The 26,977-nt window shown below is 40.1% G+C and overlaps 2 protein-coding genes across 4 annotated transcripts in view; one reads left to right on the plus strand and one right to left on the minus strand.

Annotated features, from left to right (window-relative positions):
- Positions 1–13,047, minus strand: part of ERMARD (ER membrane associated RNA degradation) — a 34,220-nt gene extending 21,173 nt beyond the window's left edge. Inside the window, exons 1-9 of the mRNA XM_042445163.1 lie at positions 12,886–13,047; positions 10,852–11,023; positions 7,439–7,578; positions 6,317–6,418; positions 5,434–5,523; positions 4,849–4,946; positions 2,849–2,985; positions 1,857–1,971; positions 231–333 (exon numbers count right to left, since the gene is read on the minus strand). Coding sequence (XP_042301097.1) covers positions 231–333; positions 1,857–1,971; positions 2,849–2,985; positions 4,849–4,946; positions 5,434–5,523; positions 6,317–6,418; positions 7,439–7,578; positions 10,852–11,023; positions 12,886–13,047 — 1,119 coding nt within the window. The remainder of the gene's footprint in view (positions 1–230; positions 334–1,856; positions 1,972–2,848; positions 2,986–4,848; positions 4,947–5,433; positions 5,524–6,316; positions 6,419–7,438; positions 7,579–10,851; positions 11,024–12,885) is intronic.
- Positions 13,027–25,296, plus strand: DYNLT2 (dynein light chain Tctex-type 2). Of its 3 annotated transcripts, none has more exons than XM_042445160.1 (4): positions 13,027–13,159; positions 17,945–18,145; positions 21,801–21,959; positions 25,110–25,296. In XM_042445160.1, exons 1-4 carry the CDS (start codon positions 13,067–13,069, stop codon positions 25,218–25,220), a joined length of 564 nt encoding a protein of 187 aa, XP_042301094.1. In that variant the 5' UTR covers positions 13,027–13,066; the 3' UTR covers positions 25,221–25,296. The 3 variants fall into 3 exon arrangements, with proteins under 3 accessions (XP_042301094.1, XP_042301096.1, XP_042301095.1); XM_042445162.1 differs by lacking the exon at positions 13,027–13,159 and adding an exon at positions 13,743–13,890; XM_042445161.1 differs by lacking the exon at positions 13,027–13,159 and adding an exon at positions 16,270–16,576.
- Positions 25,297–26,977: the final 1,681 nt, after the last annotated feature.

Here is a 26,977-nt window from a genome sequence, read left to right on the forward strand (position 1 = left end):
CATATTAAACCAAATTCTCATGTTTGGAGTTAACAAGAGATTGCACTTTTAGTTAACAAGCAACAGCATTGGGGAGGGGGAGGCAGGCATAATTCTGCCAATCACTTCTGGATGGTAAACTATTGTTTACCAAGCCAGACAATAAACATCTGAACTTGGCTGTTATTTTAATATTAGCTAATAACAAAGCAGAAGTTGTCAAAAGAAGTCAATGATCAACAGCAAAATACCTCAGCTGTCATTAATCTGCTTGGACATTTATTAACTCTTGTGAAAAGCAATCTAAGTCCACTTTCCAACTGAGGAAGTAACAATATAACACAGTCTGCAAACCTGAAAGAAATACAGAAGTTAGATTGAGTTCTTCTACACTTATTTCTTCTTTCACACAAAAATAGTTTGCTTTTCCCAAACATATTACATCAATGCATTTTCCTAACTGAGACTTAACCTCATCTCTGCTGGGTGTTGTGGGGTTATATTTTAAAAAAAGATGCCAGTAACAATATGCAGTGGGATTATGCATTTCCACCCCTTTGTTGAAAAGTATTATTTCCACACATACACAAATTCTTTTTTGTTTTTCTAAAGACTGCCTAGTTTTAAAATCAATAGTGGAATTTAAATGTTCAAGTAAAAGCCCAGTTATGACAACATATGCAGACATCTGTTGCATATACTAAATGGTAAGCCACTACTTATAAAAATCCCACTGATCTGATTTACTCTAGTTGGGACTAGCAATTTGATTTCAGATAAGCAGAAAGAAAAAGAAGGCATACATATACACATTAGAAAAGACATTATAGTCCTTGAGAAAGGAGTAGGAAATAACAGGCAGATAAGCCCCGATACAGCTTGAGTCTCCCTAATCAAAAATGTGTTCAACTGGAAGTGTTTCAGATTTTGGAAATTTTTGGATTTTGGAATCTTTGCCAGCCACTTCTTCCTTGCAAATAAACAACCAGGAGCACCATCTCCTGAAAGGTGGAACAGGTGGCTGGAGAGCTTCCTGGTGATCACCTAAACAATAATGACATCTGTTATATAAAATAAAATCGTGAGGTATTCTTTGGACTGCAGAGAAACATGAAAGATGCGACACTGCAGAGAGTAATGCCTGGAGAGAAAGAGATGAGATTTCAAAAACATTATTTTTAAAAAATGAATGAAAAATAAGAGTGAACTTTCTGATGACTGGGCTGATGGCAGTAGCAAAGGAAGGAAGTGGGCCCCGCCTGATCATCGTAAAGAAGATCTTCTGAGTGCTCTCCAGTCACCTGCTTCTGCTCTCAAGGCAGCAAAGTGCTCCTGGCCAATCGTTCGCAAGGCAGAAGCAGGCAGCTGCCAAATATTCCAAAATCAGGTCCCTTATATAAAATGGTGCAGCATTTGTGGTCTGCAGAGGGACAGTTGGAGAGAACAACTTGGACTTTGGGTTGCCCATCAGTGTGCAGGCTGCTCTTCCTGGGTCTTTAGCACCCACCAGCTTTTGGTGCTGCTTGACTCCTCCCAGCCTGCCTTCCCTTGCTACTGCTGCCACCCCAATCATCAGAAAGTTCACTCAATTTTTCATGCTTTTTTTTTTTTTAAAAAGTGTGTTCATTCTAAGGACTTTCAAATCATAATGGGTACTTTGTCTTTTGAATTATTTATGTATTTGCTGGAAAAGTGAGATATTTCTGTAGTTCCTTTCATGATAAAATTGTCTCAGATATGACTGCCAGCTATGGCACTTTATGACAAGTAGACAAATGGAGTCTGTAAATAACAGATTCTAACCAGACCCTAATAGTTACAAAAATGTGATATCTGCTTTAAAAAAATAAGACTGGGGAAAATGTTATCACTGTTACCTAGATTGTCTAAATGATGTCACTGCAGTAATCCAAAAGGGCACCATGTTTTTTAATACAATATTTGATTTCATAACTAATTCTTCAGCCAATGACAACAGTTCTTGATTAAGATCTAGAAAACAGAAGAAAGGAATGTACACTGGTGTGAAAACCTTCCAGAGGTTAGAAGCAATGTGTAAAAAAATGACCCTTCCCATGGTTTTTTTTTTTTGGGGGGGGGGGGGGGGCCTTCAAGTTGTTTCCAACTTACAGCAAGCCTAAGGTAGCCCTATCATGGCATTTTCTTGGCATGTTTCTTCAGAGTGGGTTTGCCATTGCCATCCTCTGAGACTGAGAGAGTGTGACTTGTCCAAGATCACCTAGTGGGTTTCCATGGCTGATTGGGGATTCAAATCCTGCTCTCCAGGGTCACAGTACAACACTCAAACCACTACACCACACTGACTATAACCCTAACTCTTCCCATAACACCTTAGTTTTAGGGGTAATTATGGCATAACATAAATTTAATAAATAAAATAAATCAGAAATGTTGGCACTACACTATTTCAAATGAAATGTTTAAGGTGTACACATTAAAATGGTAGGTGTAGATGAGTCAAATGCATTTGAGATTTTTATGGCTGGTGTTTTTTGCTGAACATATACTTGGGTTAAATTGAGGTCTGTGCATGTACGATGTATAAAAACAGCTACAGATGGCTCCTCAGTTTAAATGTTTATAAGACCTCTTAAAAATAAAGCTATTCTCTGTTCTTAAACTGACCTAATTACCAAAACCTATATTACATATGGACTGCAATAACAGATGCATGCTGTCTCTTTCCTTACAGCTGATTTCTGCATACCTACTAAACATGATTTATGTACAGAAATATTTTGCAAAAATATTGCAGTCTCCAGACTTGTGCAAACTTCTAAAAGAGAAACAGAAGAAACACTGTATGTTATTTCAAATTATCAAAATGTGCCCGATATAATATCCTTACCTGGAAAAATATGTAGCTCTTCCAAGATATTGAAGGGTACATAAGGTCGATGAACTAAAGAAGTCTGAGTTTCCAGGAGATAATTCTTTAACAATTGCCCCAATCCTGCTGTTAAAAAAAGCAGCATAGAGAAATATCTAGGAGAGAAATAAGACATACTGTACAATAAAGTTACATGACATACAACAAGATATGAGAAACAAGGTTATTATTAAGACAAGCGTGGGCACAAGCATTATGATAACTTAGCCACTGTAGTCCATCCACTGATAACTTCCTGGTTACACTACTGCAATGCTATCTACATGAGGCTGCCCTTGAGGCAGTTTCAGAAACTGCAGTTAGTATAAAATTCACAAGCTAGACTGCTGAAACAACATTCAGAAACTCACATAACATTGGTTTTAAATGAATTGTGATCGTTGTCAAAATGTTTCTGGTCTGAATTCAAGATGCTGGAGATAACATCAATTGAGGGAATGCCTCCCTCTATATGTGCCTGCCAGAGAACTGAGCTCTACTGAAAGTGCCTTCCTCTGTATCCCATTTCGTGGGAGGAAAGAGGAGGCTTTCTCTACTGTAGCACCCAACTTGTGGAACACCCTCCCCTTTGAGGTTCGAATGGTGCCAGCACTGGCATCATTTTGACAACAAGTAAAAAAACATGACTTTTTATTAAAGCTTTTGGGTGTTACTGTTTTCATCCAGTTTATACATATGACATAGTTGGCACTATTTTAAATTGTTTTAAATGATTTTAAATTGTTCGATTTTTAACTGACAAATGGTTTAATATATTTTTAGTTTTTTTAAATTATATAAAATTAATATTTATTGTTTTAAATTGATTTTACTGTAAACTAGTCTGTGATCTTCTGATACATGGTGCAATACAAATATTTAAATAAATAAATAAATAAATAAATGATATTGTTAAAATGCTGTTATTGAAAGCCTAGTTGGGGTTACTATACAAGAAAAAACAAGCATTGGAAAGATTGTCTCCATGCTAGACCATTTATGCCCTTTTGCCCATTTTCCTTTCGCCCCTCACCCTTTGTTTCTATTTATTATGTCAGTTTCAATATCTTCTTTTTCAAAAGCAAAAAGGCTAAAGGTTTCCCATCACAGCACATTCCTAGTGCCCCTTAGTTTACATGAAGCAATTATTGAAAACACTCAAGAGCAATTGGCTTACTTACACTGGATCCCAATTGCTTCTGCAGCCCACCATACCTTACAAACGTGCTCTGGAGTATCACAAAAACCTCCAGAACATGATTTCAGGATACACAGGGATGCAATGAGTGGTGAAGGGAAATAAAAGCCCAATTTCACTACTGTTGGATATCCAAGTATGCAGTTGGACTTGGCCAGTGTGTCTGCAGCTATTTGTTTTTTCACAAACGATAATCAAAAATAGTGAGATATTTAGTCACAGTTGCACTTCAACAGACACTGATGTTCCTTACAAGTGCTTTCTTTTCCTGATTAATTCACAAGAAAAACAGCTCCTTAACTACCGGCCTCCTCTCCTTCACTATCAACGTTTTGCATAAATTCACTTAATCATTGGCACTACTTAACTGATTTTATTATCTATTATTGCTAATGTTGCTATTATTATCCCACATTTCTCCCCAAATCTGGGAGTCAAGACACATTACACAAATGAAACAGATCCAGTTAAAAATCCACACAGGACACTAGCAGAAAAGGGAAACAAACAAACAAGATCACAAAGTCAAATTAATTTAGTATGTAGAGAGATCTTGTAGCATCTTTGAGACTAACTGAAAGAAATAAGTTGTCAGCATGAGCTTTTGTAGACTTAAGTCTACTTCCTCAGATGCATTTGGAGAAGCAGACTTAAGTCTACAAAAGCTCATGTTGCCAACTGGTTTCTTTCAGTCTCAAAGGTGCTACAAGATATCTCTACTTACTGATTCCGCAGACTAACACTATCTTTGAATTCTAATTAATGTAGTTTGCAACCTTACTTCACAGGAATTTCTTGAGGTGATGCAAACCCGTGCCACAAAATATTACGGAGATTTAGACCATCTGGAGATCCAATAAACACTCTCAGAACATCCATCTAATAGGGATAAAGGACAATTATGTCAGAAAACATTTAGACATTGACATGACATCGGTGTCATGGACTGGAGGAAAGAGACTGTTAAGAATATAAACCACTTACATCCATTATTTTGAAAAACCTCGCCTTTAGGCATGAGGTATAAAAGCCAAGTCTCATTGGCTTCTAAGGCCAATCAAAAATGCAGTCCACTGTCCACATAATCATTACCTGACCTCTAAGTATACTGCAAATTTGGTACAGCATCAGTGTCACAGGCTAGAGACATGGATAGCTTCAAACACAGGCAGAAATACGAAGACACAAACGGTGCCTACAGCTCCTAAACAATGCACCAAAGATGAGAAACAGGTAGTTTGTGGACTATATGTGGCTGTCCTGTCTGTTTCTGCACTTCTTGTCATTCAATTTATTCTAAAAAAATAAATAAATTGATGAAAATTAAATGCTTGTATTTATAAAAGCCATATGAAAACCCACTCACCACTGACTGTCCAAAGACTTTAGCAAGTTCCTGAGATGCAAGCAAATCTCTCAGAAGAAAAGGACATTCTTTGCCTATTAATAAGAGTACCTAGGAATCAAAATGGTATGTTTTATTTTATTTTCAATAAAAAAATGTTTTAAACAGTTCAGTTTATTTTGCTGAAAAACATTTCTTGTTGATTTAGAAGTATAATTTGAAATAAAGGCAGCAAAGGAAACCAATCCAGAATCTGCTAGCTAGTGGGAGCCCTTGTGTGACACCCAGCTTAACACTGCAACTCCTCCTCCTTCTCCAAGCAGTAAAACTGCACGGGACCCACCCTGGAGGAACTTGCTCCTGAAAGGCACAGTGAAAGCTACATGCCCTAGTGGGAGTAGAACAGGGCCTCAATTCATTGACCCACAAACTGTTATGCATGTGGACCTGGAGCCAGGAGCCCTGGTGGCACAGTGGTTACATGTCAGCACTGCAGCCACAAGATTGTGAGTTTGATCCCAGGACTCCAAGGTTGACTCAGCTTTCCATCCTTTCATAGGCTGGTAAAATGAGTACCCAGCTTGTTGGAGGCAACTGGCTTACAGGTTTTAAACCGCTTGGAGAGTCTGAGTTCACTATTAAGCAATATAGAAATGTAAATGCTATTGCTATGTTGGGTGCCTCTTTGCACATGGATGGCAAATTGCAGCCTTGCATTCTTCACTGTTATAATGAACATTTGTGAGGCAACTCCTCACAATGTCCAAATGGGGAAACCAGCTGGTAATTATACTCAACCTGCAACCTTCTGATGGTTAAATGAGAAAGTGAAAGACTAGTTTTTGTATCACAGAAAGACCTTATTACCTTAAAGCTTGGCAGTGTTTAAAATTTTGGCACTTACATCACCCAAGGCACGCTCCAAGCATGATGTAAGCTTCATTAAGCTCAGGGCAATTGCTGTAACATCTGGATCCTTTACGGTACGAAGCATTTCAAGAAATATCTGCAGTTTGGAACATCAAGAACATATCATTTCTTGTAGACCATTTGGAGCAAAAAAGCAGAACAATCAAACCTCAAATATAATAGGTTGGGGGGGGGGGAATCACAAATACTGTCCAATTATAATTTTATTTACTTTGAAAGAAGAGAACTTTTCCCTTCAATGAAGAAACATTTCAGGTAATTGTTTTATTTGTACAAGTCTCCAACAAGATTATCAGGTTGCAACCTGTAAAATCCACATTTCCCTTTAAAACTGGGAAATCAACTGAAAACAATGCAATGGCTGCTTTTCTTGCCTGTATTAACTCTCTCCCTTGCCCACATTAGCCATGCATTGGAACATGCAAGGCTCTTATCATGTTGTTTACAATGAAATACTGGCAAGCTGCAAAAATGTTTGGAACACAGCTTTATTAGATCTTCCACATTTGCTGCCTTACAAAGCAATAAACCACAAAGGTGGAATGGATCAAGAGGCCATGTAGTCCAACACTCTCTCGCTAAATACAACTGTTTCCTCAAGGGATCTTTGACAAACAAGCTATGCAATTCAGACTAAAATGTACCATCAGCAGAGACCAGGTATGTTGAGAAAGAAAGTACTTCAGGCAACTAAAGTCAAACTACACATTCCAAGAGCATTTCCCAAAGTCTGCATAAATAAAGGAGACAGATAACCATGGATACATCTGCACAGCAGAAATAATACAGTTTGATACTGCTTTAATTGCCATGGCCCCATCCTATGGAATCCTGGGATTTGTAGCTTTGTGGGATATTTAGCTTTCTCCATCAGAGAGCTCTGGTGCCACAACAAATTCTAGGATTCCAAAGCATTGAGCCAGGGCAGTTAAAGCATGGAGCCAGGGCATTATTTTTGCAGTTCAGATGAAGTCTATAGCTATATAATCTGTTGGGGTGGCAGCAGCATATGTTTTGGCATATGGTATTATGATATCATATGATTATGCAACAGAACAATTGTGCAGTTCTGTTCAGATTAAACTTCTTTTCTTACCTCTGAGCAGTTTGTCCACTGAAACCACAACAGAAACTGGTCTTCAAATTGTTCCATGGTGAGGGATTGAAAATGCAAGTGAACAGATTCACATACAGGACCTAAAGACCTCACACTATTTATGTACTCCAAGGATTGACCTAAAAAACAAGATGACAGTGTGCAGCCAAACAGGCCATAAATTATTTTATATTCTACAAAGCAGACATGGGCCAGATTCAGATCAAAAGACTTTTTTCAGGTTTAATGCTCCCACAATTCCATTTGCAACATAACAATCGTTGGCTCTGTCTTCATTTGCCAGAATACTTTCGGGTGTCCCCAGAATATTCTGGCCCTGAATTGCCCCCTCCTGCTTTCTTTGGCTGCAGGTTTTCAAATCTTGCAGCAAAGGACAGGTGGCTGTCTTCCCACACAATCCCTATTCATCACCCAGCACTGATGATGAGGTTATACCAAGGTGCCCAGCCATATTATTGATGGTGGCTGCCTCATTCTGACCTCAGAGTGACTTGTGCCCACAGAGGTGGCACTAGACAGCTCACAGCAGACCGTAGGTGAAGGTAGCATCATTGTGATGAGAGCTGAAAACCTGCAGCAAAATGTGGGTTATTAAAATGTGGGTTAGGGTGAGAAACCCCTGAATTGCCTGAAGGTGTCGTAGACTATCTGCACCTGATTCAGGGGTTTGGTGCTGTGTCATGTAAACAGGGGGTGGGTGAATTCAAAGTAATTTGTCCATGTAGAGAAACCCTTTGAAACTATGGGGAAAGCTCCAGGGCCAAATGGTTTACCCACAGATTCAAAGACTATGTAAATTATAAACTAAACTCAATTAATTGTTAATGTTAAATACTGGTTGAGAAACTAGCTAATAGGCTTCAAAAATAAGAACATAATTAATTAACCTGGCCCAGGTAAGTTTTGTTCATCATAAACAGGGAGCTGGTAATTTAAGAAAGTTACAACTGCTTTAAAGACATGGCTTTGCTGCTGTTATTTTACTTGATGCAGAAAAAATGCTTGACAAAACCTTCTGGCCTTCTATGTATGCAGCTATGAAGGAATTTGGGTTTCCATCAGAATTTTTGAAACATACTCAGATCTTTTACCTCTATCCTATGCCAAGAGTCATTACAAATAGGATACTTTTTATTTATTTTTTTCACCTAAGCACCTAAGGGTCTAGACTTTCCCCTGATATGTGACTTATATCTGGAATTGTTCCCATGATTTCTGGATTTATATAGGAATAATAGGAATATAAGACAGTTTATTTTTGTGCCAGAATTTCTCAGACTAGATAAAATTAATTGCTTCAGCATCCTTTCTGGCCATTATTAGATTATAAGCCTGAGGGCAAGGAACCTTCTGAATCACTATCTGTAAGCCGCTCTGAGAGCTTTTAGGGCTGAAAAAAGGGGTATAACTACCGTAATTAAATAATAAATACTGTTAATTATTCTAAATCCATGGCCCTGCTAGGTGGGGTTAATATTCCTTTTGGGCAGGGGTCAGCAACCTATGGCCAGTGGGCCGCATGTGGCCCGTCAAGGCCTAGGAACCGGCCCACCCCGGCCCTGCCGCAGATTGCCGCCGGGGCCTCTGGCGCAGGTGCGCGGGGCCTTTGTGCACGGGGCAAGCGGCGGGCAAGGGGGGGCAAGGAGGAGCAAGAGGGAGCAAGGGGGGCAATTGTCTATAGAAGCCTCAGAAACATGCATTTATATTAACATTTTTTAAAAAATCAGATTTATTGCGTGTCCTCCATTTCTTTATTTTAAAAGTGTCCTCAATTTTAAATTTTTGTCCTACATTTGTCCCGGTTTATTTATTTATTTAATTTTTAAAAAATTATTTATTTATTTATTGCTTCGGCCCCCCGAGTTGTCTGAGCAACAGCAACCCGGCCCCTGGGTCAAAAAGGTTGCCTACCTCTGCTTTTGGTTTTCACTAGTGTCTAGGACTCTAGGAGCTAAAAGGTATGTGGGTATACTGGATCCTCAGAAGAACATTCAAATGATTATTCTGAAGCAAGCTATGGTTAGGATGTGAGCCTAAAATGGCTGAGTAACCCTTTTATCTTTCTTCCACTCGCTTTTGTGTGTGTTTCTCTTTCTCCTTCTTTTTTCTTGTCCAGAACGCTGTCAGCGACAGTGTTGCCAATTTCTGGGGGATTCCCCAGAATCTGGGGGATTTAATCGCTTTCTGTTTAATTTCCGTGTTTGCAAAATATCTGGGGAATTTCCAGAGAATTAAACCTTCCCACCCAAACAGTGGCCATTCTCTCTACCTGCAACCAATAGAAAGTGATCAGGAACTCCAGATAAAAGAACTACATTCCCCATCCCGGAAGTCCCGCTACCTTTAGGCCTTCCCATGCTGCCTTGCAATCCCCCGTCATAGAAGTCCCATCCCCTTCCGGGTAATTTGGGGTAATTCCGGGGAACCAAACCAAGGAATTCTTCAAGGCTTGTTGGCAGCACTGGTCAGGGAAGGGGCAAATTACTCTTACCACAGGTCTGGACTGACCACTTGGAGAAGTCTTTTGAAATTAGGATGGGGTCTACAAGCAACCCTACAGCCACAAGTGGTCCATCCTTCTGATAACTATCATGTTCCAAAACAAGTGCTTCCAATAAAAACAATCACAGACTTCCATGGGAGGCTAGCCTGGCCCCCTCCCTGCTTTCCTTTTGCTGGAAGCAAAAAATGGTTTTATTTTGGCCTGTTACAGACTGCCAAAATAAAGCTGCTTCGGGTCTCTTTGGAGGTATGCTATTTAAATGATGCATGGGTCCTAAGAGTCCGGAGGTCGCGCCAAAGCCACACTCCATTCCTAAGCACTGGAGTGCAGCTTTTGGTGCAGCTTTCGGATACTTAGGATGCATGCATCATTTAAATAGCATACCTCCAAAGAGACCCAAAGCAGCTTTATTTTGGCAGTCTGTAACAGGCCTCAGGCAGGCTTTTAATATATAGTCATGTCATGGCTTTTATATGGCATGTTTATTATATTGGGGGTGTATTGTAGTTTTTAACATGTGTAATTTTATATTGTTTTTCTCTGATGTTTTTAATTGTTTTAAAAACTTTTATTGTAAGGTCTTTTAAAATGTTTTTACTTGTGAGCCACCTTGGGCCACACTCTGGGAGAAAGGTGCATAAAAATGAAAATAAATAAATAGACTGAACACAACTCTTTTTGTTCAGCAATGTCTGTGTAAAGGTATAACACATACTTTTTGTGCATCAGGCTTATATTAATTCTACTAAATGTGACAAAAACAGCAAGCCAAAACAGATGCAGTTCATATTTTTTACTCATTTACTCTTACTATCATTTACTATATTCTGCTCAGAAACCCCACTGTTGAAATATGTGCCATTTACAACACACACACACACACACACACCTGATTCTCCATAATGTATGTGTTCTGTAATTGCGCTCCAAAATATCTCACCACTGTCAGATACAAAATTATTAATTGCATGCTTTTCCTTTATTTCAAATCCAGCTTCGCAAACCATATAGTGAACAGGAGTGGAAAGGCAAGTAGAAACTGGTTCAATGAGCTGAATGACCTGAAACAAATTGGAAAAACAGCCATTAAAATATAGAAAAATGCAGTGTGGAAAAGAGGTAACTACTGTATGTCTGGAGCCCTGGTGCCACAACAAACTACCATTCCCAGAATTCCATAGCAATTGAGCTATGGCAGTTAAAGCAGGGTCAAACCAGATTGTTTCTGCAGAGCAGATGTAGGCCAGGTGTATTTGCTTTTGTGGCATAAATATTTTTATGGTACCCCCATAAGAAGCTGAGACAGGTGTATACATTTTTTGGGAGGTCACACCACATTTGTGTGTGTGTGTGTGTGTGTGTGTATACACACTCACACATACAATTCACAAAGAACACACACACACATATGTAGAGACTATATAAGATCAGTGTGGCGTAGTGGTTTGAGTGTTGGACTAGGACACTGGGAGACCAGTGTTTGAATCCCGGCTCAGCCATGGAAACCAGCTGGGTGACCTTGGACAAGTCACACTCTCTCAGCCTCAGAGGATGGCAATGGCAAAGCCCCTCTGAACAAATCTTGCCAAGAAAACCCCATGATTAGGTTTGCCATAGCTTGGAAACGACTTGAAGGCACACAACACACACACATGACCGAGTTACTTGAGGGAACGCCTCTCCCTACACAATCCGCCCCGCACCCCGAGGACAACAGGGAAGAATCTGTTAGACTAACCAAAGGTCAGACTAACAGTTACTTCCAAAAGAGCATATACAGCTATGGCCCCCAGGTTATGGAACAATCTGCCGGAGGAGATCCGTCTCATCACAACCCTAGATGCCTTTAAGAAAGCACTAAAGATGGATCTCTTCCGGCGGGCATACCAACCTGACCTTCTATAAAGAACTTTAGGAAATCCCACTTTCAGTCATAACAGCATAACTGCCCGCTGCCCTGCGATTACTGTAATTGAATTTTTTATACTTTGTGATGTTTTTATGATATGTATTTTAGACATGATTGCCTGTATGGAGATTTTTGGTTGTAATCCCGCTTCGATCTGTTGGGAGAAGCGGAAAAATACAAATAAACTTATTATTTAATAAATATATACAATACATAGTACACATATATTATATTCATTATATATAGTAAATGTTCACTATATATATTGATATATTTAAATATATATTATATTCTTCATGTGATTATATATATATATATATATATATATATAAACACACATAAGAATATATTTTTGTGAATATATGTGTGCATGTGTATGTGTGTGTGTGTATATATATATATATAAACATAAAGACCATATTTATGTGAATATATATACACACATACATACACATATATATTCACATAAATGTTCTTTGTGTTTATATATATATATATATATATATATTTGATTTGGATTTCCTGCATGGCAGGGGGTTGGACTGGATGGCCCTTGCGGTCTCTTCCAACTCTATGATTCTATGATATATATATATATATATATATACACATACACACATGAAGAACATTTGTGTGAATGTGCATATACATACATATAAACACACCAAGAACATATTTATGTGAATAAATGTGTATTCAAGTGTTACACACACACATGAAGAACATATTTCTGTGAATATGTGTATGTGTTTATATATATATATATATATATATACACACACACACAAACATTTGTGAATATATATATACTGTATACATAAACACACATAAAGAAGTTATTTATGTAAATAAATACATTCTATGTGTGTTAGTGGGTATACACACACACATATGTGACCCCCAAAATGTACACACCTTCCACAGATTCTTATGGAGCTACCATAAGAAATATTAAACTACATACATATATAGGAACGAACTGAAGGTGCCCACTTTCCTTCCCTTCCAACAAACCTTTGCCTCCATTTTCTCCCCCTTGGTGACGTCGTGCGTGGTGACGTCACTGAGCGGGGGCGGGGCGTCCTGGAGCGCTCGGGCAACGGCTCGCGGCGACGAAGCCAATAGCCTGAGCGGAGCTTGAGCGCGAGAGCCCTTTCCCGCCAGTCCAGGCCCCATTCCCTCGCCCAAGAGCCAGATGGATAAGCTCAAGAAAGCCGCCGGCGCTGCCCCCGCCTCCCCTCATCCTTTGGCCGCGGCGAGGAAATACAGCGTCTACGACAAAGACCGGGTTGGTGCCGATGCCGGTGGTCGTGTGCGCATGCGCCTATGGGAGCGTTTATGCGCTGCGATGACACGAGCAACCGGCAGTGGGCGCTGTTGTGCAATGAGATCTGCGCCGCGTACCGTCCGCAGGCGTTACGGTCCCAAGAGATCCTAGCTCTATCTAGAGCTGCAGCCACACTGGAGAAATAACCCGGTTTGGCAGCGCTTTAACTCTTTGTCCGCTCTGGGCCCCACAACAAACTCCAACTCCCAGAATTCCATAGCAAATAACCAAAGAGTTAAAGCGCTGCCAAACCGGGTTATTTCTCCAGTATAGATGGCTGCATCCGTACTGCAGAAATAATCCAGTTTAACACCGCTTTAACTGCCCAGGCTCAGTGCTAGGGAACCCTGGGAATTGTAGTTTGTTGTGGCACCAGAGCTCTCTAACACAGAAAGCTGAACGTTTCACAAAACGACAATTGCCAGGACTCCCCAGCATTGAGGCAGGACAGTCAAAGCGATCTCAAACTGGATTATTTCTCCATGGCCCCGCCTCCCTACTACTGCTGTGACTACATCTATTTATCCTCCTGCCCTTTTCCCAGCCCAGGACCCATGATAGCTTGAACACTTTAAAACACATGCAGTGATAAAATATTGTACATATAAACTAAATTAACAACAAAATTAAAAGTAGTTGAAAGCAGTGACATTAAAAAGAAGACAGATGAACAGTCCAGCACATTCTGCAAGGTCCTTTTCCATTTAGCAATCAGCTTATAAAGGCCTGTTGAAACAAAAAGATCTTCATCTGCCTATGGAAGGAGAGCAAAGAGTTAGCCTCTCTAGGGTCCAAAACATACTGCAGAAACAGTCCACTCTGAGACTGCTTTAACTGCCCTGGCTCAATACTAGGGAATTCTGGGAACTAGTTTTGTGAGACATTGAGCTATCTATGTCAGAGAGCTCTAGTGCCACAATATACTATATAGTTTCCAAGATTCTCTGACACTGAGACAGGGCAGTTAAAGTGGCCTCAAACTGGATGATTTCTGGGTGCGTTTTGGACCTAGGAAGGGAGCTCCAGAGTTGAGGAGTAGCTGCTGAGAAAGCCCTGTTTTGTGCTTCCTTCCACCTGATGCACTTGTGAGGGCGGTTGGACAGAGAAGGGCATCTCCAGAAAATCTCAAAATGTGGGCAGCTAGGATTGGAGGAAGGATGGCACCATATTGCAGCAGAAAATAGCAGACTTGGAATAATTGTTGAAGAAACTCAGGGAAGAAAGTGGAAAGGGAAGATTAGGGTTGAACAAAAAACCCCACAGATATTTACATAAGCATACAGTAGAAGATGAAGACATTGAAACAGTTTAAGATTTTCCATACCTCAGCACAATTATTAACTAGAATAGAGACTGCAGCCAAGAAGTGGACTAGGGCTGGGAAGGACAGTTGTGAAGGAACTATACAAGATCCTGATCCTGAAGTGTAAAAATATTTCATTGAATACTAAAGTTAGAATTGCCCATGCCATTTGTAATGATTGGGCCACTGGGATCATCACAGCATTGTATTAACTATATTTTATTTATTTATTTATTTAGGTATTTATATCCCGCCCTTCAGCCCTAATGGCTCTCAGGGCGGCTTACAATTATTATTTATAATCAGACAGTTCCCTGCCCTCAGGCTTACAATCAAAAAGACACGGAACAAAAGGAGAAGGGAATGGTGGAGGGAAAGGGGATGAGGTCCAGTGGTTCTTCTATCTGTGTGTGGTTGTCAAAGCTGGACAGTGAAGAAAGCTCATAGGAAGAAAACCAACTCATTTGAAACGTGGTGCTAGAGAAGAGTTCTACAGATACCTTGGACTGCTAAAAAGACCAGTACAGTGGTCCCTCCACGTTCACTGGGGTTAGGGGGAAAGAACCCCCATGAATGTGGAAAAATGCAAATAAAAAAACACTATTATTTTTACCTGAGAGAACACCTCTTTAGGAATTTCCAAGTCCTCTGGTGCAACTCTGTGGTGAATGTCTACCAAAAGCTGATCATAAAATCATGCTGGACGACCTACAAATGCCTAGAGAAGTGTTTTTTTCTAGGAACTTCTAGGCTCTCTAGCACAATTCTATGGTCAACCTCTGGCAGAATTGCACTGGAGGACCTAGAGATTCTTACAAAGAAAATATTAATTAAAACCACAGATAATCAAATCCGCAAAAGTCAAAGCCGCAAATGTGGAGGGTCACCTGTACATGAGTTTTTTTAGACCATATGAAGCCTTAACTCTTGCTAGAAGTCAAGATCACTCATTTAAGGCCCATTACAAATGGGCATAAAAGTACGGACTGGGTCTGTACTAGGGTTAGGAAGGGGCGTCACTTCTTGACGCCCCTAACCCTAGTATGGACCGAGCCCGTACAAAATGGTGGCGCCCTATGCACACGGGCGCCGCCACGACTGCGCCACCTCTAAACGGGGGCAGCGCAGTTGTGACGTAGTGGGGCCGTGCAAGGGTGCCTAGGGTGCCCTTTCTGCGGCCCTGGAAGGAGCTCCGTTTCGGAGCTTCTTCCAGCTTTGCGTCGCTGGGCGCAGCCTTTATATGGCTGCACCAGCGACGCAGAGGAGAAAGGGGCCGAGCGGCCAGTTTCTCCTCCTCCCCACCACCGCTGGGTGTCCTTGGGGCTTCAAGCCCCAAGGATACCCCTTTCCAGGACATGGGGAAGCGGAGGCTGCCGATGTGGCAGCTGAGGCCCTGATCCGGCGGGGAAAGGGCCGGATACAGGCCGCCCCAAACGGGCGGTCTGTAATGCACCTAAGACAGTTATACTTTGGACACATCATGAGAAGACATGACTCAGTAGAAAAGACAATACACTCATCCCTCCACATTTGAGTTTTGCAGATTTGATTATTCACAGATTTTATTAATATGTTCTCTCTAGGAATCTCTAGGTCCTCCAGGGCAACTCTATGGTCAATATTAACCAAAAGTCTCATTGAAGGACCTAGACATTCCTATGGAGAACACTGCACTGGGCATTTGTAGCTCCTCCAGCGCAATTCTATGGTCAATATCTGGCAGATGTTGACCACAGAGTTGCATTGGAGGACCTAGAGATTCCTAGAGAGCTGTTCTCTCTCAGGTAAAAACAGTGTTTTTGTGATCTGTGATTTTTTCCAGATTCACAGGAGTCCTGTGCCCCTAACTCCAGCAAATGTGGAGGGACAAGTGTAAATTATTTGGTAAGGTGGAAGGCATAGGAAAAAAGGAAGATGGTGTTCTAGATGGATAGACTCAATCAAGGAAGCATTGGTTCTGAGTTTGTGAGAGCTGATCAGGGCTGTTGAGGACAAGGAGACTTGGTCTCTCATTCATAGTTTCATCATAGGTTGAATCTGACAGCAGCTAAGAACAAAAATATATTACAGAGAAGGTAAAAATGCAGCCCTGGGCTGCTTGTGGTTTCTGGACCCCTGTATTGCAGCATCTAAAATTCCTTGATCCTAACTCCCACAATTTATTTATTTTTTCTAGTCTATTACTCCTAAAAATCCTCAAAAGCACCACAAAAATGTGGTGATCTTTAGGTTCTGCTATACTGCCAAGCCCTGGAAAAATCATAACCCTTTGGTTGAAAAGGGTTATGATCTTTCCAGGGATTGGCAGTACAGTATAGCAGAACATAAAGATCACCAAACTGGAAGTGATGTTATGTCAGTTCTGGTTGTGATGGGAGTATCATAGCAATCCACTGGAGAGGAGGGTTATGGGGGAGATGCTCCCTGTCCCTTCACATTTGCTGTATGTAATCTCCAGTTCAAAAGTAGTATACAGTTAATTAGCACTTGATAGCGACCATGGGTAGGAAAGAAATGTATCTGGCTTGTGCATTCTGCATCATTGGCCTTTTGTCTGGTCATGTATGTTCCCTCTTAAGTGATTGTAATTCATGGCTTCTGAATAGGGTTGCCATAATGTCTACTAAAGGTCCTCCATTTTTCTTAAATGCCCTACATTTTGGGCTGAGTTTTGTCCTGCAGTTGTCCTACAGTTTGGTCTAGATTTTGTCCTACATTTTGTCCCGGGTTTTAGTGGACAATTATGGCAACCCTACTTCTGAAAGTGTTAAGAGAGTTGAAGGCCATATAATTCAGCCATTGTTACCAGTAAGGTACACATGCACCACTTTATTTATACCATACCTTTTTCACAAAAATGGGACACTTATTTTGTCACACAGCTTTCTGTGTTCAAAGAAGCTTTAGGATTTTTGAAGTCCTACAAGAAACCTTAAAAAACCTCCTTAATGGGATATGTGTATACGTACCACTAGCAATGGTGTCTCCATTAGATCACCTGCAGCTCTCTTAATAACTGATTCCAGTTGGAATCAGATTGTAGTAAATTCAAACATTTCAGGGCAAAAGTTATTTGTTTTCATGTTTATTCCACCTTTCTTCTAAGGACTTCATGTTTCTTTTACCCTTCCTCTAAAGATTCTCATTTTATCCCCCGTTATGTCCCGACAGTAGCTCTGAGACTGGCCCAAGATAATCCAACAAACATGGCATAGAAGTGGGAATTGTGTTCCCATGCAAATGAATTCTTTTGACATTAATAGTAGAAACCATGGTTAAGGAATCTGGATGTAATTTGCCAACAATTTAGAATGGTTAGCAAGATTGCTAAAACAGAAAATTTAATGTTGCATTGTTATTTGGAAATGTATTTGCATTGTAAAAATATGTGTATGTTAAATGTGATAAAGGATTCCAAAAACTATTTATGTTGGACTTCGCAGATGGCAAAACATAGAGCTTCAAGCCATGATGTTTCAGGAAGTGAGCCAGATGATGACTCTCTGACAGATTTTACAAAAACTGACCTCTTAGCATTCAAGAGTACTTTTGCAAAACCAAAATATGCCAACACGTACAGAATGGAACCTTACAGGAAATTTGAGCCTCATGTAGTAAAGAAGAAGGTGGAAGAAATACTGAAGGTAAACAATGGTTATGCTGCTTCTAACCTTTATTTATTGCATAATATCATTATGACTAATTACTAGCAGTTGCAGAATAGACTCAAATATGACTGATTAATCTGAACTCTAGTTTGTGATAGTTGATATAGTAAAGGGAGCCTGTTTATCATTCTCATTTCTCATGATGTATCAAATTGAGATGTACAAACTATTTTTAACTGTAGTTAAATTGCCTTGATTTAACCCACTGCCCTCATACTAAGTGCTTGTATCTGGATGCAACAAAAAGCCAGCATTTTAAAGACTTTTGATCAGTGGGAGTGCATATCAAAATGGAAAGCATATTGATGCTACAGTTTGCATTACTACTACCACTACTACTAATAAAATTTATTTGTATCCTGCCCCTCTGAGAACAATTGGGGCGGCTAACAAGTTAAAAATATAAAACATATCAAATCCCTAGTACCCTCCCCCCTTAAAAAGGTATTAAATCTAATAGAGAATTAAAACCATACAAGTTAAAACTGACCCAAAGGTCAAACAACATAACAATAATCAATATAACAATAATAAATGGGAGCGGCAGTATCTATTTATAGGAGTTTCCTGAGACTGGGTTCTCTATTCTGGAAAGGCCTGCCGGAAGAGATTTGTCTTAACAGCCTTTTTAAAGCTGTCTAAGGATGTAAGCAGACGGATCTCATCCGGCAGGCCGTTCCACAGACTGGGGGCGACGATGGAAAATGCCCTCTGGGAGGTAGCCGAAAGCCTAGATGTTTGTGGCTGAAGTAGGCCTCTCCCAGAGGACCAGAGTGCACAGGGAGTATTGTAGGGGAGAAGGCGGTCCCGAAGATAGTTTGGACCCAAGCCATTTAGGGCTTTAAAGGTAATAACCAACACCTTGTACTGGGCCCAGAAACTAATAGGCAGCCAGTGGAGGGACTTTAGAACCAGAGTAATATGGTCTCTCCTAGTTGTTCCGGAAATTACTCTGGCTGCCATATTCTGTACTAGTTGCAGTTTCCGGACCAAGTATGAGGGTAGCCCCATGTAGAGCGCATTACAGAAATCTAGACGTGAGGTTACCAGCGCGTGGACAACAGTCTCAAGATCCCATACTTCCAGGAAAGGGCGCAGCTGGCATATCAGCCGAAGTTGATAACAAGCGCTCTTGACTGTTGCATTTACCTGATTCGACATCAGGTGTGATGAATCAAGGAGCACCCCCAGACTGTGAATGCAGTCCTTGACGGAGAGTGTGATCCCATCTAGGACCGGAGGTTGCAACCCGATTCTTGGTTTCGGGGCCGCTACCGTGAGCACCTCCGTTTTGTCTGGATTCAGTCTCAGTCTGTTTTTCCTCATCCAGCCCATTACTGCCCGAAGACATTCATTGAGAGAGGAGATGCCATCAGAATTCGAGGCTGACGAACGAGATATGAAGAAATAGATTTTGGTGTCATCAGCATATTGATAACACCCAGCCCCACGACTCCGAATGATCTCACCCAGCGGCTTCGTATAGATGTTGAACAACATCGGGGACAGGATAGCACCCTGTGGGACTCCACAGGTGAGCTCCCTTTTACTGGAGCAACTGTCCCCAAGCATCACCCTCTGGGATCTGCCCGAGAGGAAGGAATGGAGCCACTGCAATTACTGATAAACCTATGAATGTTCACTCCAAAATAACTATCACTTACCTAAATCCAGTTCTGATACCATTTACAGTTGATCCAATGAACCAATGACTGTACAGTAAAGAAATGCTGATATAAAATTTTTAATTAAATGCACGTACTCTAGTTGGGCCTAGTAATTGGATTAAGACATTTTGTATAATGGAGATCACTTTTGGGAAAGTGTGTATAAGATTTCAGCCACTATTCAGATTTCAGAGTTAATAGACGTTTAATGGAATCCATAAAAAGCTACCTAAGTACCTATGGACTTCTTCCACTGTTAACCTGGTAGCTTTCTGAAACAGTGTTGACTGGTGGCTTCTCATAAAATCACAACTCCTCTCCTGGTTTTAATCTGAATTTTAAAGGAATAGTTAAGGTTCAGAGTAAAATCTGAAACAGATTCTCTCCCGATTAATTACTACTGATTACAGAATCAGTAATGCTGGTAGCTAGGGAAGAGTCATACGTTACTGGCAAGAGTCAATTTTTCCTGAAAAGAGTTTTGCCTGCAGAAAATCCAGATTCAGGTCTGAGTTTTTCTAGGCAGCCTTGGGAGAACTTTGTCTGAAAACCTGGAGAACTGTGGATCAGTGTAGCCCAAGCTAGATGGATAAGGCAGTTTCCTGTATTCTTATGAAACCATGCAACTTGATCGTGTATTGTAGCCTTTTCTGTAGGTTATTAAGAAAATGTACCAATAATTTTAAAGGAATATATAGAAATGTTAGATAGATTTCCTGCTGGTACTTATTTAGGATTATGTGAACTTTGATCTAGACTATTAACAATTGTACTTTATAAAAAGGCAGTTGAAGATTTATTGTATTAGAGAAGCATTGAGAGTTTTTCATTTTATTTTAGAGTAATGTAGGTTTATAGCCACTGTGGAGAAGACTGGAAACCACTTTTATCTTTTTTCTTTCTTGATGTGTCTATTTTTCTCCTTTTCCTTCTTTTTATATTGCTTTTCTGATTCTTTGTAGTGTTCTGTTCTTAGTATTGTTTATATATATATATATATATATATATATATATATATATATATATGGAAAACTTAATAAAATGTATTAAAATGATTGTAGCCATATCATGTATAGTAATAGTGAACTCTAGTTATATATGTGCTTGTCCTTTATATCGTTCATATCATTCATGCACAAAAATGAGATATTTAGGAAAGTGGGGCTGATTGTTTAGCATAGTAAACAGGAGAACTTTTACATGTTATGGCAGGACTTGTTGGCCTGAACAGCACTTCTTCGTCACAGGGAATGTTGGGAATTATAGGAATTATAGTTATGTATCAGACAGCCGGAGGTCCATAAACAGAATTCTGAATGCCTTCCATGGGCTATAATTGTCAGGATTCTTTGGATAACATCATCTGTTACACTAAAGTGGGATAAACCCTCTCTCTCTCTCTCTCTCTCTCTCTCTCTGTGTGCGTGTGTGTGCGTGCGTGCGTGTGTGTGTAATCTATGTCTTGAAACCCCACCCTACCCCCCCATTTTACTTACTAAGGACATTTTCACTGCAATAAGCATTACCCTTTAGAATAAACCTAATATCTGAAAATATCACAGTATTTTCTAGACAAAACCTGTTCCTTGAAGAGTTTTACTGAAGACATAGAATCTAAGAGCTGAAAAGGTTGCAAGGGTCATCCAGTCCAACCCCCTGGCATGCAGGAATAGTTACAGCACTCGTGAAAAACGAGTGCTGTAACCTCTAAAGACCTCCAAAGAAGGTTCTAGACCAGGGTGCAAAAATACAAATTTTCTTATGTACTAAGCCCTAAACTGAGAAATATCTTGTTGTTTAGAAGGGTGGGGAAAGTATTATTCTATGTTTAGTTATAAATATTATGTTGTTTAAAAGGACTTAGAATTTGTTATAAAACCATTTTAAACTATTAAAATGAATATGACACATCTTCAGATAGGGATTTTGTATGAATACTGGCAACTCTGTTTAATTCTTAATAGAATAAACTTCAAGATTTCAGATATAGTGGTCCCATTGCTGCCTCCACATGTACAGACCTCACTGACACTATATTACAAGCTGTAACAGAGCTGGGCTTTGATCGTTACAAATATGTAGTCCAAGTATTTCTTGTGGAAAAGACTGGTCAGTCAATACATGTGAGTAAACACACTGGCTTACTTTGCTTTCAGAAAACTGCTGAAGGGTGTAACTCTGTATGCATTTTTCCCCATTAGTAAATCCTGTGGCACTTGCACTGCATCCACACTGCAGAAATAATCTAGTTTGACACCACTTTAACTGTCATGACTCAATGCTATGGAATGCTGGGAATTGTAGTTTTGTGTGACATTTCACCTTCTCTGTCACAGAGCTCTGGTGCCCAAACAAACCCCAGGATTCCATAGCATGGAGCCCTGGCAGTTAAAGCGTTGTCAAACTGCATTATTTCTGCAGTGCGAATGAAGCCTCAGTGGGATTCTAAGTAAATGGGTAAAGGATTACACTATAACATACACTTCATTCTCTTCCATTGCAGTTGTATAGAAACAGTGCTTCCAAAATGGGTGCTTGCTAGACTGACACAAGGAAAAGATTACTCGGTAGTAAGAATGGGTAGCAAATTATTTATATGTAGTAGCAGTGTGCTATGCTGCATTACAAAAATAATCCTTTGTAGGAACATTTGCTAGCTCCGTATTCCTGTGAAAAGGTAACACAGAAATTTGCAGTATATAAATAAAGTGAAGTTATCCCTCCTCAAGTTCAGTTTGTAATGTGATTCAGTTATGCCCTATTTGGAAAATGAACTGAGTACTGTAGTTTCTTATTGTTGTTAGGTACTTCCAAGCTCTGGAGTACAAACTTTGTACAAAGCCAAAATACTGTATATAAATTCTCACATATATTCATTGTACTTTATTCATTTTGGTTCTTGTGAAGCTAGTCAGTGTACTTGCATCAGGTATTTTGTTATTCAGTTGAACTGCTATTCTAAACTAATCCCCTCCCCAGTTCAGATTCAACAAAATACTTTTAGATAATGGTTCAGATTCTATTCTGGGTCAGAAAAAAGTATTCTGGCTTTTGACTAATTTGATATAATTCCACCTCTGGACGATTGTTCTTAGCATCTGCTAAAGGTATATTGCCTTCATATATGGGGGTTCTATCTATTGAGCAATCAGTTGGCTATTTAAGATGGCCTAGGGATCAGCTTTGCTCCAACACCCCCCACCCTCCACCAAGCAGGCCTGATGCATTTGAAAATAGTCTGCCTCATGGTCCAAAATCAAACTGGATACTTTTGGCCATTGACTTGTGCCTCTTCCAGATGTCTCCAGGAGTGGCAGTTTGTTGTTACTAACACACTTTTGTCCCACTTTTTCCAGCAGGTGGGGTGGTCTCATGGCTGCAGAAGGCCCCTGGGGGTTGTTTCCCTACTGCCATAAATAAATAAATTACATTGTGGATGTAATTCAGTGCCCCCTCAGCATGGCATAAATATCCATATGTGGAGATATGTTGCACCAGCACTACGCAACCCCTGTGCAGAATAACAATATTATGTAACACATCAGTGACTGTGCACTACAAAACCACAATGTGCAATGTGTAGTCACAGTGCGTAATGTTGTAAGCATAATTCTGCTTCTGCCATTGCCAGCATCATATGGTGAATCATTCACTCTACATGCATGGCACTAACAGAATGCTATCCAGAGTGGGGTGTGTGCTCTCCCCCACGTCTATTTGTGAACCTCTTTTCTGCACCCCCCCTTGCATTTTTTTTACCCAACAAAACCCAAATGTTTGCCAAAGAAGTGATTCCCTAGTTTGGATCCCCAGATATTGCTGGACTGCAAACCCCAGAATCCTTAACTACCGTCCAGTCACTGGGACATCTGAGAGCTATAGTCAAATGCCTTCTGGTGGCCCTGGTTTGGGAACTATCTAAATCAGAGATAGGTGACTGTGGAAGGGTAGAGGCCAGTGTTAGCCTCCTAGGAAGCCTTGGATGGCTGCACCTGCCCCTCCCCCAAGTCAAACATATAGGAGGTATGGAGGCATTTTCACCATCTTTTGGGTTTCAGAAATGGCCTTTTCTGGGCCTAAACTGGCCCAGCAAAATGTGGTGGAAATGCACCCCATGCCCCTGAATGAACATTTTGAGGCAATTGTTGAGGGGTCTCCAGATGTGGTGGAAATGTAATCCACACACCCTAGGGTATTTGGGGGAACATTCTCAGGTACTTAAAAATACCTGACCCTAAGGGTCCCTGGAAGTCACAAAAATGGCTCTGGCGGGCTGAATGCGGTTCACAGGCTGCACTTTGCCTACTCCTGCTCAAAAGGGAGGATGGTTGATCATATCTGCCTTCCCATAGCTATCAATAACATTTTAGATTCATTCCTGAATTTGAATGTACAGTCCATTGCAGTAAATAATGTTTATGGAAAAACAAGTACACAGCTTTTGTCCCATGTTACAAAATGCAATACGTCTGTGATCCTTTGTGATTATAATTTGATAGTTATTTTGGACTGCTAAAGCTACTTGGCTTGATCAACAGGCAAAATGCATGCTCATTCAGACGGGATTATGCCAGATACTTTTCATTGTCCTGAAATGGTAACTGATTGATAGAAGAGCCTGTAAAAATGTCTAAGAGTTGGTCTTGGGAGTCTTTTGTAAAATTTCTGGCATAATAATAATAATAATAATAATAATAATTTCTATTTCCCGCCTCCCCCTACGGATCGAGGCAGGATTACAGCAGTCTGTATACTACATCAGTAAAAACATAACAAATACAAAACATAAAATCTACATACTATCTATACAATACAATTTATTGACTCTTCATAAGAACATACCATACTAACAGAGGGTAGTAGATTTGTTGGGTAGGCTCGCCGGAAGAAATCCGTCTTCAGCACTTTCTTGAAAGCATTGAGAATGGTAATGAGATGGATCTCCTCCGGCAATTCATTCCACAACTTGGGGGCCATGGCAGAAAATGCTCTGTGGGAAGTAGTCACTAGCCTGGTTTTTATGTTGTCTAGCGACTTCCTCTCAGATGTTCTGAGAGTGCAGGGCGGATTGTGTAGGGAGAGGCGTTCCCTCAAGTAATTCTGGCCCAAGCCATTTAGGGCTTTAAAGGTAATAACCAAAACTCTGTATTGGGCCTGGAATGAAATGTGGGATGTGATTATGAAATTTGTTTTTGTTTGTTTGTTAGTTTTAGTTTCCATTTCAGATTTTAGTTTTCAATTTGCTGATATGTATATGTTTTTCACTTCTCCAGATTGCCAGCAGATGGGTCTGGGATGTTGCAAGGGACAATTGGATTCAAGGTCAACAAGAAACTGAGAACTATGTTGTAGTGGCTCTGATAATTGCTTGTTATTATGAGTAACTCCTAAAAAACAGTGATTATTGTGGTAATCTATTATGGTATCCTATGTTTGATCAAATAAATGTCCCCACCATTATTATTTTTCCAGCTGTGTGTTTACAAAGAGGCCTCTTCAGACAAACTAAGCGCTAAATGTAAATATTAGCTACTTGCTGAGCTTTTTCAGAGAGGGCCAACAATACTTAATGTATCCACATTAATCTCTATACTACGGTATTTCTCTTCTGTGTGGTTTGTAGGCACATTTCAGTTTTAAACTATTCAAGTTCTTCCACACTTGCTCAAATCTGTACCTTATTACTGCATGCCCTTTATCATATGTACTAGAAAATGTACATGTATAAATCAATCAGCATGGGAAATTTTAGATTCTGGGCCTAGAGTCACAGATTAGCGTGGGAAGATTCCATTTTAGGTTTACTGTTGAGGGGAAATTAAGGAGTGAATACAGTCCAATGGTTATGTAGGTAAGAGCCAACATTGTATGGGATATAGGCCACAAACTGCCATGACAAAGAGGTGTCAGCTTGGATTATTTCTGCAGTGTGGATGCAGCCTTAGTAGACATGTTAAAGTTTGTAGTACAAAGCATTTTTCTTACCATAGAATAGGCAAAGACAGATAAGTACAAATATGTTAGAACCGCTAGACATTATTTTAGAATGAGGTCTTCCCACAATATATAAAATCCGTATTCTTGGAAGACAGTAATCCACATGTTGTTCCTATTTAGAGGTCACAATATTAGACTTGGATGCTCTTTCTTTGGCATAAATAGTTTGCAAGCATTTCCACCCAGCCCTTTCTTACTACAGTTTTTGTAGATAATCAGATTAGAGGATTAATTTAGATATGGAAAACACAAAAGCTGGGCTGTTTCTTATTAGATGCACATTACTTCACGTCCAATCCTGTGTAACCAATTACTAAAGGCATGTAAGTGAAATTGAAATCAATAGGTCTTATGTTCTAATATTAAAAGTAGTTGCCCCACTGATATGATCCATTGATGAAAAAAAGAACTTCTCATGTTTGAGTACTTATCACCAGTACAGACACTGAGTTCCCAACTGCTTATTTGTTGTGAGGAGGGCAAAATTTCCAATAATAATATGATAAAATTTTTATTTCTATTTCCCGCCTCTCCCTAAGGATCGAGGCGGGATCACATCAATATCAACAATACAAATTACAAGGTGCACAACAGATTAAAAACAACATTATGCAACAATACAATACAATACAATACTAATCAACCAGCAGTATTGTGGTAGGGGAATTAAAGCATCTAAATCGTCATCTGTTTCCATATTATCAAATCGGAGTGGGAATATTCAGCTATAGCAGGTCGGGTGGATATGACCACCGGAAAAGATCCGTCTTTAATGCCTTCTTAAAGGCTTCTAGTGTGGCAATAAGACGGATCTCTTCCGGTAAGTTGTTCCATAATTTTGGGGCCGCAGCTGTAAATGCTTTATGGGAAGTAGTAACCAATCTAGTTTTTGCATATTCCAGCAGGTTCTTCCCTTAAGTTCTAAGAGTGCGGGGTGGATTGTGTAGGGAGATGCGTTCCCTTAAGTAACTCGAGCCTGAGCCATGTAGGGCTTTAAAGGTAATGACCAACACTTTGTATTGCACCCAGAAGCTAATCACAGCCAGTGTAAAGGTTTTAATATTGGTGTAATATGGTCCGATCTTGATGTTCCCGTGACCAATCTGGCTGCAGCATTTTGGATTAACTGAAGCCTCCAAACTTG

Source organism: Sceloporus undulatus, chromosome 1 (assembly GCF_019175285.1).
Source record: "Sceloporus undulatus isolate JIND9_A2432 ecotype Alabama chromosome 1, SceUnd_v1.1, whole genome shotgun sequence".
Classification (NCBI taxonomy): Eukaryota; Metazoa; Chordata; class Lepidosauria; order Squamata; family Phrynosomatidae; genus Sceloporus; species Sceloporus undulatus.

What these genes read in the sequence shown, in the direction of transcription:
- DYNLT2 (XM_042445160.1), top strand. Translation starts at nt 13,067, where the DNA reads ATGGATAAGCTCAAGAAAGCCGCCGGCGCTGCCCCCGCCTCCCCTCAT. An exon ending in GCGTCTACGACAAAGACCGG is followed by an intron (nt 13,160 to 17,944) that starts GTTGGTGCCGAT and finishes TGGACTTCGCAG; the next exon opens with ATGGCAAAACATAGAGCTTC. An exon ending in AGACTGGTCAGTCAATACAT is followed by an intron (nt 21,960 to 25,109) that starts GTGAGTAAACAC and finishes TCACTTCTCCAG; the next exon opens with ATTGCCAGCAGATGGGTCTG.